The sequence below is a fragment of the Trachymyrmex cornetzi genome, unplaced genomic scaffold (genome assembly GCF_001594075.2).
Source record: "Trachymyrmex cornetzi isolate Tcor2-1 unplaced genomic scaffold, Tcor1.1 scaffold117, whole genome shotgun sequence".
NCBI classification, from domain to species: Eukaryota; Metazoa; Arthropoda; class Insecta; order Hymenoptera; family Formicidae; genus Trachymyrmex; species Trachymyrmex cornetzi.
Genome location: NW_017295730.1, coordinates 1,631,193 through 1,641,789, shown reverse-complemented (window position 1 = coordinate 1,641,789; position 10,597 = coordinate 1,631,193). Strand labels below are relative to the sequence as shown.

At 33.1% G+C, this 10,597-nt stretch overlaps 3 protein-coding genes across 4 annotated transcripts in view; 1 reads left to right on the top strand and 2 right to left on the bottom strand.

The window, feature by feature from the left end:
- The window catches only part of pkaap (A-kinase anchoring protein pkaap), a 3,902-nt gene extending 994 nt beyond the window's left edge, over positions 1-2,908 (top strand). The window contains exons 2-10 of the mRNA XM_018513867.1: positions 171-936; positions 1,014-1,137; positions 1,211-1,347; positions 1,424-1,574; positions 1,683-1,797; positions 1,965-2,139; positions 2,214-2,287; positions 2,386-2,438; positions 2,561-2,908. Coding sequence (XP_018369369.1) covers positions 171-936; positions 1,014-1,137; positions 1,211-1,347; positions 1,424-1,574; positions 1,683-1,797; positions 1,965-2,139; positions 2,214-2,287; positions 2,386-2,438; positions 2,561-2,650 — 1,685 coding nt within the window. The 3' untranslated portion in view covers positions 2,651-2,908. The remainder of the gene's footprint in view (positions 1-170; positions 937-1,013; positions 1,138-1,210; positions 1,348-1,423; positions 1,575-1,682; positions 1,798-1,964; positions 2,140-2,213; positions 2,288-2,385; positions 2,439-2,560) is intronic.
- A 1,612-nt stretch (positions 2,909-4,520) lies between these two features.
- LOC108766007 (G-protein coupled receptor 143) lies at positions 4,521-6,972 on the bottom strand. The gene is made up of 6 exons (XM_018515023.1): positions 6,639-6,972; positions 6,008-6,113; positions 5,752-5,846; positions 5,243-5,421; positions 4,839-5,166; positions 4,521-4,760 (listed from the first exon to the last, which is right to left on the bottom strand). The coding sequence occupies exons 1-6, from the start codon at positions 6,786-6,788 to the stop codon at positions 4,521-4,523; spliced, it is 1,098 nt and encodes a 365-aa protein (XP_018370525.1). The 5' UTR covers positions 6,789-6,972.
- A 353-nt stretch (positions 6,973-7,325) lies between these two features.
- The window catches only part of Tango4 (transport and golgi organization 4), a 5,748-nt gene continuing 2,476 nt past the window's right edge, over positions 7,326-10,597 (bottom strand). The window contains exons 1-6 of one of the 2 annotated variants that reach the window (XM_018515001.1): positions 9,700-9,770; positions 9,479-9,585; positions 8,972-9,096; positions 8,610-8,884; positions 7,662-8,459; positions 7,326-7,554 (exon numbers count right to left, since the gene is read on the bottom strand). In XM_018515001.1, the coding sequence (XP_018370503.1) occupies positions 7,495-7,554; positions 7,662-8,459; positions 8,610-8,884; positions 8,972-9,096; positions 9,479-9,585; positions 9,700-9,702 (1,368 nt within the window). In that variant the 5' untranslated portion in view covers positions 9,703-9,770 and the 3' untranslated portion in view covers positions 7,326-7,494. Of the gene's footprint in view, positions 7,555-7,661; positions 8,460-8,609; positions 8,885-8,971; positions 9,097-9,478; positions 9,586-9,699; positions 9,771-10,597 lie in introns of those variants that run through there. The other variant, XM_018515010.1, reaches the window with a different exon arrangement.

The following is a 10,597-nucleotide window of genomic DNA, read 5'->3' as shown; positions in this document are numbered from 1 at the left end:
TATATACACACATATATATATATATATATATATATAATTTATGTTAGAAATTAAATTTTCTGATAATTATTTCTGGAAAATGACTAGTTACGATATAGTATTTTTTTTTCATCAATTTTAATGATTTTTTTCAATTGTCATCAGAGTGAAATTGTATATAATGCTTCTAGGACAAAGGGATAAGTCCGGATTACCAGAACCTTCACCTACAAAATCAACGAGTTCCGGAAACTTTCTGGTAGATGCATTTAATGGTGGTGCATCGCCTATTCAGACACCCTCGGGTGTATTGTACAGTCTCGAAGAAGAAGAGGAGGAGGAAATTCTCAATAATGACATTAAGGAAGTATGCGCCTTTAGCTCTCGGTTGTCTAAAGCTCTACCGGAAATACTTAAGGACAATAGTGCCCTTGGTTACTTCATCCAGTTTATGGACACCAGAAAGCACATAGCTCTCATCAAGTTCTGGTTGGAGGTGGAGTGCTTGTGTAGTGCATCTGGGATGCCAGATACACAGAAAGTCAGACAGTCAAATCAAAAGATGATGAACGCCTTGCCTACTTCCTTAGACGATAATGAAAACTTTAGCTGTGACATGCTCGCTAGCAATGTAGATACTCAAACGAGCAATGAAATACCGTTCGATGAGAGAACGAGTGATGTAACGTCTAACGGTATGCCAAAGACTAGTCAGGCAATAAGCGACATGCGACAATCAAACCACGATTGTGAAGGTAGGAGACACGACACGACAACCAGGCAGGATGCTTTGAAAATTTACAAGAAGTACATTCTCAAAGAAGCTCTGGGTGTAAATCAAATATCTGAGGAACTAAGGCTAGATATGGAGAAGGCCATTGAACAGGAAAACATTGAGCCTATATTACGGTGCCTATCTGCTGTTCAAAGCATAGTATACGATATATTAGAAAATGAGTAAGTGATGTATATTCATTGATAAGTGTCGTTCAAATAAATAATCAATGTATTTGAAAACATTGTATTTTTCCCAGGTATATTAATGATTTTTTACGAAGCGAATTTCACTGTAAGCATCAAATTGACGTGCTCACCAGTGGCAATGTACAATTAGCAGATATATTATACAACGAAACAGCATTCTTTTACTTCATGGAGGTTTGCAGCGTCCTTCACAATCGTTACTTTTACAGAAATTTTCATAAGAGACTATTCTTTACGTTCTTTACAGTTTATGGAACTCGAGAATAAGCGCGAGTTATTGGACTTTTGGATGTCGGCTATAAGTTATAAACAGAATCTCTTGGAGAAGCAGGGAGCAGCCAATCCCGAAGAAGCGCAATCTGATGCCGTTATTATATACGAGAAGTAATTTCTAAAAAATATATGATTATACGGAGGAAAGAAGTAAAAATAATTTATAATGTTGTTACCTTTCTCACAGATATTTCAGTTTACAAGCAACCATGCCTCTTGGATTTAGTGATAAGATTCGTTTTCACGTGGAACAGAATATTTGCCGTGAGGATGAAGGCGGTCCACAGCCTGATTGTTTTGATAAACCCAGTAAAATTGTATATAATTTTCTCAACAAGGTACACTCGTCTATTACACAAATTTATCTTGAACTCCATACACCATACTCACTAAATAGGCTCTTACGTTGAAGTAGTTGTATTAAAAGTCAATATACTTCCTTCTAGCATTATCTGCCAGTGTTCTTATCGTCGCAGCTGTATTATAAATACTTATCAGAGTTAATCAACACGATTCAAACCAGCCCGTGTCCGAGTTTACATTCCAAGATAAGAAGAACAGGTTGATATCGATTGTTGATTGCAATAATGTGTTAATATTCGTGAAAGAATATTAAAGAATTAGAGAGTTATATCTTAATATCTGTATTTTCTTTTTTTATATATGTAATTTTTATAGTTTTATATAGTTATATAATATATATTATAATTTTGAATATTTATTTGCAGGTTCAGATTGCAGCAGTGAAGTAAGCTCAGTGTGTACTAGTATGCCAAGTATTTCTCAAATAGGAAATAATGGCAGCAAATTACCTGATAATAAGAAAACTATTAATAGTCATCTGAATATTGACACTAGGCAACTTTACGATCCAGATTCCTTATGGCGACGTAATAAATATAGGTATTTGACAATTTAATATTGTATACACATTCGTACTAATTTGTAAATTACAAATAATTCGGTATATTTTATAGTTTGAGCATTGGTTACGTTGATAACTTAGGTAGATTTATTACTGAAATAGAGCCAGATCCTCATAGAAAATATGGTAAGTCACGTTTATAGTGAGTTTGAGCTGATATGTATATATATATATATGTATATATATGTATATATGATTGTATAAAATTATGTAAACAATTTCAGAATCTCGCCTAACTCGTGTTGTAAAACGATTTGTAAATATAGAACAAGATAAGGTAAACATTTTATAATACTGGCATTTTATAATGTTAGAATGATTTGTTAATAAAAGCCATAATGTTAATTTATTTACATGTAATGTGCATTATTTAATTAATGCATTAATCACTATTAACAGGCTAAAGAGGAGTTAGCATGGAGAATCGCCGAGATGATCATTCGTGAAATCACCTCTTTAACGCTTGGAGCTTCAAATCTTCCCTCTTGATGGTGCAAACTTGACGTGACAATTCTGAGGCTTAAGTTTTCTTTAAATCTAAAATATTTTATGTATTTGTGTGTGTAAGTGCTTTTTTTATTTTAAACATTAGCGGAATAATAATGCAGGCTTTGCCAAAGTGCCAAACAGATAAATGACAAATTCTAATTTTAATTCTAATTCTTTTATACATCTTAAAAGGAAGGAAGTACTTGTGGGGAGGAATGTCTTTTGTATGTTCTAGTGTTTTTACATTTTTACATTTTACATTTTGGCATAACAATAAAATAGAGATTTAAATTCGCTAATAAATGATTTAATCTGAATTTAAAATTAATATAAATAACTTCATAAAAATTGACATATATATTTAGCTACTTTATAATTCGTTGCTTAAAATAATTTAAAGATCTTATAAGCAGTATGATTTGTAATATTTTTTGTAACTATTAAAAGTTCTTCCTATTCTATTAATTTATTATACAATACTCGATGAGCAAAAAACAATAATTTAACGAATGCGCAATTTCTTCATCGTTAATTATGACATCAGAAGCGAGAAATCCAAATAATTATTTTATCGTTTATATCTATATAAATAATTAAATTTATATTCATGAAACAATACTCGGTGATTATAATATAGCAGATTGATGTGCATCAAAATTTATATAGAATATTTAAAGTAATCCCATTAGAGTAATTCTATCTACTTTTTTCATTCTATCTTCAATCTTATACGCAAAATAAGAGAGAGTATTATACAATACTCTTTCTCTTATTAATATTATTCGCATTATTTTTCTCGCTTCTGAGAGAGATGACTATGCAGATATTGATGAATTCTTAAAATATAAGATTTTGTACTTTTTTCATTGCCAATTTATATACATACATACATATGTACATGTATATATACATATATACACACACATATGCATATATGTATATATATTATACATATATGTTTATGTGTGTATAACAAAGATGCAACGTTAAATTAGGTAATGAAATATATGTACATACAATAATGCATGTGACCGCCGTTGATCGTGATATTATGATATAGAGAAAAGATATATTTTAACAGTATTTAGAGCGTATAACACGTAATGTTTAAGTACAAAATGTTATTAATAACAAAACCCCTATTATACATACATGCTCTACTTCTATTTTGTTATATCTTTTTATTTATGAGATCATTATACAACGCATATTGTAAAAAATAATATTTACTATCTTTTAAAAAGGCACTCTATCTTTTAGAAGTAATTAAACAGTCCATTTTATATTGCATATGCATCTGTGCGCCGAATCTTCTGTTTAAGAAACTTGCATGCATGCATCCGTTTTCGTTTTATATCTTCTTCGTTGGTCTGTTTCAAAATCTCGATTTTCTGTAGATTATGTCTTAATATTAGCTAAATTATGTCCACTTATTTTGTTTATTATATCGCGAATGTATAATGTATAAAAAATTATATTTTAATACGATATCTGTGTAATATATTAAAAATTCTATTTTATACAATATTTCTCTTCTCACATTTCGAAAAACTTTTTAATAAAATGTTTTAATCAAGACGTTTTTTAAAAAATCTTATTAAAAAATCGCGCTTTAATAAAAATGCGCAATTTATGTATAAAAACTGATTTTATGTTTTAAATCTTCTCATGCCCGTATCAGATTACGGATCCAGATTGAGATTAGATTGGAATCAAAGTTCATTAAATTTACTTATTGGTTTTTTTCCTTTTGATTGGTTAAATTCTAATTCAATCTCAATCTTAATCCGTAATCTGATATAAGTATTGCAAATCTCGTAAATATATTGAATCTACGATATTTTTGATAAACTGGCAGTAAAATAGATTCTCACAGAGACGAAGATCCATGATTTATACTGATATGTGGTATTTTCTGTTCGTATCCTGTTCGTGGATTTAGTAATGGAGATGATTCATGCACGTCGCTATCTATTTTGGGGATCGCATTTAAATTTATATTAGCGCTCGATTTAAAATTTTGACAACATTCAAAACGTAATTTCTCCCTTCGAGTCCATGATTGATAAACGATCGCGTTAAAAAACGCTTGAAGGGGGTTTGTCACAGCCTGTCGATTAGAAATTGACTCAATCATTTTTTTATATTTATCCATGCACTTAAAATGATGATATTTATATGAACATACCATTATGTACCATAAAGTGATGATTGCCTTGATTGGCAACTGAAACCATGAGATCCACAATAGTAATCCATTAATTAAATTGGGCGTCCAGCATACATAGTAGACTAAATTGATGAGAGCGAATTTTATTCTAATCGTTTGTATCAACTTTCGCTCTCTGCTGGTCACCTGACCCATGCTGTGTAGGACCACCGTTTCAAGATCACGAGTCGATGCGACGTACAGAATGGGATTCACGATCATGACCACTGCCAGTAGCACATACGTGGCGAAGTAATTCGGAAGGATACGCAATAGCGCACTGGATAATGATGTTAAGTTGTGGCAGCTGCAAGACAATTTCGCATTTGTTACCATTGCTCTAAGAGTGTACGAAATAATTTGTGATACTTCTAAAATCTGACTTTGCATCGGGAATGTATAGAATGATCAGCCCGAACGAGGTGAGAATGGCAGGAAGCACCCAGGCTAAGATGTGATAGCACGCAGGACGTCCGTTTTTATCTCCCAGTAGTAACTTCATGTCCACCGCGTAACACAACGTCCATATCCACGTGGCCATGTAGAAGTACTGAATCCATGCCTACAAGCAATAATCTATCATGATGAATTCAGTCACACGCACTCCACTTGATTAGTATACATTGAATGCTACTTTATACAAAATATCTAAATGCAGTAACATAATATAATCAATTTTGAAATAACGTATATTTTGTGAAATAACGTGACAGTACTATTATTAGGTATTCAATCATTTAAAATATTTATATATTTTACGTTTAATATTTTGCTAAATTTTTTATGTATAGCAACTTTTAGTACGTCTAATCTATTGTAATATAAATTCCGAATTCGCTATCAATATTCCAGCAAATTTTCAAGTATCTCTACCCAAGTATATCAACATTACCGACAACACAGCGCAAAACACCACGTTCGATATATCTCCTTCCATTGGTATGATGGACTTAAAATTTCTCCATAGCACTGATCTCACAAACACGCCTAATTGAGTACAAAACAACCAGATAAGACACCTATCTTGTTTACCTATTTATCGCATCATCGTATTCATTCGCCAAAAAATAAACATAACTATAACTAATTGAATGTTTATGTACTATTAACTGCTATTCATATAATCAAATTGTAATAACAAACTAGACCTAAGGATGCTAAGAGATCGGCAACTGCAAGCCATACAATAATATCTCGTCCTCTGAAGAAGCTCCTCCAACGATAAGAACTATTCGAATCCGCTCGGGGTAGTATCTGAAAAAATATATTTTCCTCAGTGTTAAACAATGCCAATTTGCCTTGATACCTTCAAATTTCTCATCAAATTTACATTAATCTGTAACATTGCATGATGTGTGTAAATATATTTTTTCACTATGACTGTAATTATATATAAAAAAAAAATATATATATAAAATTATTTCATATTTTGTTCAGATAATATTTTTATCATATTTTACATCACTGTTATTCAATATAAATACTTTTATACCGGTTTCTTTTAACTGCACTTTTCTATACACTTGTCACATGTGAAACAGGATAAATGTATATACATCAGAGGAAGAAACAAAGTGTAAAAAGTGTAACCAAAACAATCGCATCATGACAGAAAAGTTCCAATTTCAAAATAATATTTTCTAGCAATCGAATTCAGTCATTATAAAAACTACATATCTTAGATGAATTCCTGCTCTGTACGTTAGTTATTGCAAATTAATAAAAGAAACGAAGCAAAGAAGGGGGAACGTTCGGAGATAACATTTTATGTAAATTTACCTGATAAATCGCGCCTATCATGCCCATCGTCGACGAGAACATGCATACTGTATTGTACGCATCTGTATTGAATTCCTGCATTATCACTATCGCTCTATCCGTTCGGTTTGTGTGATAACAGCAGAACGTTTGTAGGGTCGGGTCGGCCATTATTATAGAATGTTATCGCGGTCGAGTCTAGCGTGTTTCTGCCAGACACTATCCTACTCGATCTAGTAACTCTGATAGAAGGGAACCGCAGTTCCCCACTCGGGCATCTGGCAACCAATCGATACGTTCGAGATACAAACTTGTCTTAAGATATGCGAAATACGTATTGGTATTTCTAAATAAAAATGTTAGTAGAAATCTTTTTTTTATTGCAGCTTGGATAGCTTTATTCATTACAATCTGGAAATCAAAGTAATCCTATATAAAAAATAATTTTTGAACGCGTTTAGGCTGGCTTGTTCCACCTTTCAATAAATCTCAACTTGTTCTATTAACAAAAGTACATCAACTTATTATTTTACTCTCTTATATCCATTTCTGTCAATGTAGATTAGTTTTTATTATATATTTCTGCTTAATTTATTCTTTATCTTTTTCTAATTCTTAGGATTTTAAATCTTGATAATATACTTTTTATCTTTTTCTGATTCTTAGAATTAGAAAAACATAAAAAGTACATTAAATCAAGATTAAAAATTTACATTAGCAGAAACAGACATTACTCTCTTATTCTTTTATTCTTTTACCCTCTTATTATTCATTAGATAAGTTATCACATACTTATTATGTCCGAAGATAGAACAAGCAACCCTCAGTCATATTAAATTAATCGTATCAATGTATATACAGTTAAATAAATTGGAGTTCAGTATTTTCTTCGCTTTATTATGTCTGGTCGCCAGTCGACAGGATGCGTTTCTTCAGTCTGAAAACATAGATAAAGAATAGTTGATGTAAAGTTCAGAAAATTACGAGCTAATTGAATATTATCAGTGTAACCAAATCAGTAAGCATTATGAAAAATTAACTTACAGCAGTATCATCTTCTTTGTATACTTTGATAGTCTTATCAGCCTCTGTTGTAATCATGCGAGTGCCCGACATGTCAAATGTGATGCTGAATACTCCAGCTTCGCTATCCATTGATCCTGGTTGGACCGGCGCTTGGAGCCGTTGAAAATTATATCCAGTTCGCCAGTCCCAGAGGTGCATGGTACCGTTGTCGGCACCAGAAACCAAAACCCCATCGGCATTCACGGCCAGGCAGTTGACTATGGCATTATGGCCCGATAGGTTTTGAATGAATTTTCCCTCCGGACATTTCCACTGTTTGATATTGTCTGGTGATGCTGAGGCAAACATATATAGAGACGGATGGAACGTCAGAGCGCGCACACTCTTCTTGTGATTCGTTAGAGTGGCTCTGGACTTGCCAGCAGCCAAGTCCCACAAGCGAATCGTGCAATCGTGGCTGCCAGTGATGATCTGTGGCTCAGCGGACTGGCAGATCACGCTAGCCACCGTATTGGTGTGTCCAACGAGTGTATGGACGTTTGCCTTGGTACGCATATCCCACACTCTTCCGGTGGAATCTCGTCCTGCTGTTACTAGAACGTCTATACTGGGATGTAACGCCATGGAATATACTGCTGACAAGTGGCCGTGATAGTGTCTGATCACTTTGTTATATTCTAGATCCCAGCATTTGACTTGCCGATCTTCTCCACAGGAAAATAAATAGGGGTGTCTTTGTGAAAATGCTAGACCACGAACGCTGCTTATGTGACCCGTTAACGAAACTTTCAACTTGCCGCTCGCTAGATCCCATATCTGTAATTTTGAAAATTAATGTATGTTTTTATTGTATTATAATTATTATGTAATTTTGAAAATACCAAATCATTGTATTATGAAATGAAAACCATTTCATTGATTTTACGTTCTGGGACATTATTAAATTGAAACTTATTGTGCACTTACTTTGATTACTCTGTCGGCTGAGCCTGTAGCAAACCACTCGTTTCCAGGCTCCACTGCGCAACATCTCACCCAACCCAAATGACCGCTGATAACTCTGTACAATTTCCATGGGGCATGCCATTTGGGTTTCGCCATTGATGGTGTTTTCTTTGGTGGGATTGTGAGCGCACCACTGCTTACATTGCTTCCTACACCTGTTGACACTATACTTGTGCTGCTTTTTGTTATATTGTAAGGAACAACTGCCGAGGTAGCATTAACTCCGAAAGTTTCATCTAAAGCATATTAAAATTGATATAAGATATATATAAGAGAGTAATAATTTTTATTTTCAGCTTAGTTATGTGTATGTATAATATTACCTCCTGGTGGTGGAGGGTCTGCAATGTCATTTTCTTGTTGCACTTTAGCTATGTTATTTTGCTTGACGCGTTCTAATACTGGGCCATAACAGTCTTTAGCTTTTATCACCTTCTTCATTTGTTGTCTAAAAATAAATATAAATTAATCAATGCTCTTCCATAAAATTAAAGCAGGAAGTTTGATTGACAAGTAATTCTCTCTAAACATAGCTATTATAAAAGTCTATGGCAGTAACAAAAGCTGCTTTCCTTTTAAGAGACAAGGTATCAGTTTTCTACAGATGAAATCACATACATTCTTTTGGAATGTATCTAAGTGAAACCGATGTTTTATATTTATCAAAAGTAAGAAAGTTATAGTAGTCTAGTGCCAGAATTAAAAAACAGATCTATAGTCGGTTTACTTTTGTTATTTATTGAATATCAAGAAGTATAGAATAACGTTTATGTTGACTGTGTCTTCTAAAAAGAAAGCAGCCAAAGTGATTACGATGGCAAGATACTTACAAAATAGGATCCTCCGGCGGTAGGGATCCCTGATTTAATAAAAACATATCGTGAGTCCTTTTTAGAGACCGAAACACTAGCGTGTGTACAGAGTGCCGTTGGACATCCTAGAACAGGATGACGTGTTAACGAAATTTGTAAAAACCCACAGAGTATAATTATAAAAATATATTTTTTATCACAAAGAATATATTCAATAAAATTTATTAAAATGTTCTTACCATTCTTAATATTAGATATATATAATCACGATTTTATCCTGAAATCTGAAGTTGTAAATTACTTTTTTCGAATCTGTATTTTTGAGGTTATGAGTATTGATGCCACTTGCCAGTTGCCAGATTCTGATTCGATTCGATGTATCGAGAATCGATTCTTTTTCACACTCAAAAATCGAATCGTCAGTTGATTCTGCGAGCCACTTCGACCAACTCCGCGATCAACGGTTTAGTCCATTGGAATTGTCCAATCGCATTTGTCGATTTGATTAACGATTACCGTTGATGTAAAGGCCCGTCTACAATACACGTCTACAGTCACAGTCGATTATTCTTCTCACATTCGACTGCGATTGGTCAATTTCTTACTCTTACTTCTTACTCCGTGTATTGTAGACGGGCCTTAAAATTAATTGGAACCTGTCGGAGTGAATCTAGGAAATTTGATTCATTGTCGATTCGATTCCTTTTTAGCTAGAATCGAGGAGATAATAGAGAGTTTTTATAATATCATTTATTATAGTTAAAACATTTTTTAATTATGTAGAAAATTGAACTATGCATGCGCATTTTTTACTTTCCATTTAAAAAATGACATGATATAGATCTGTAATTAAATCACAATTATACAGGGAATGGAAAGTTACTTTTTAAAAGTAACAAGTTACAGTTACTCGTTACCGAGTAGGAAAAGTAACAAGTTACCGTTACTAGTTACCGATTTTTAAAAGTAACTCGTTACAGTTTGCGGTCCATTTGACGCTACAAACGCTTCGAAGCGTTTGAGCAACCAATCAGAATAAAGTAACTCGTTACAGTTACCGTTACTTGAGAAAGTAACTTTTCGTTACTTTTTTTTAAATCGACGACCAACAATCACAGCGGACGAGCCTAGAGGCTG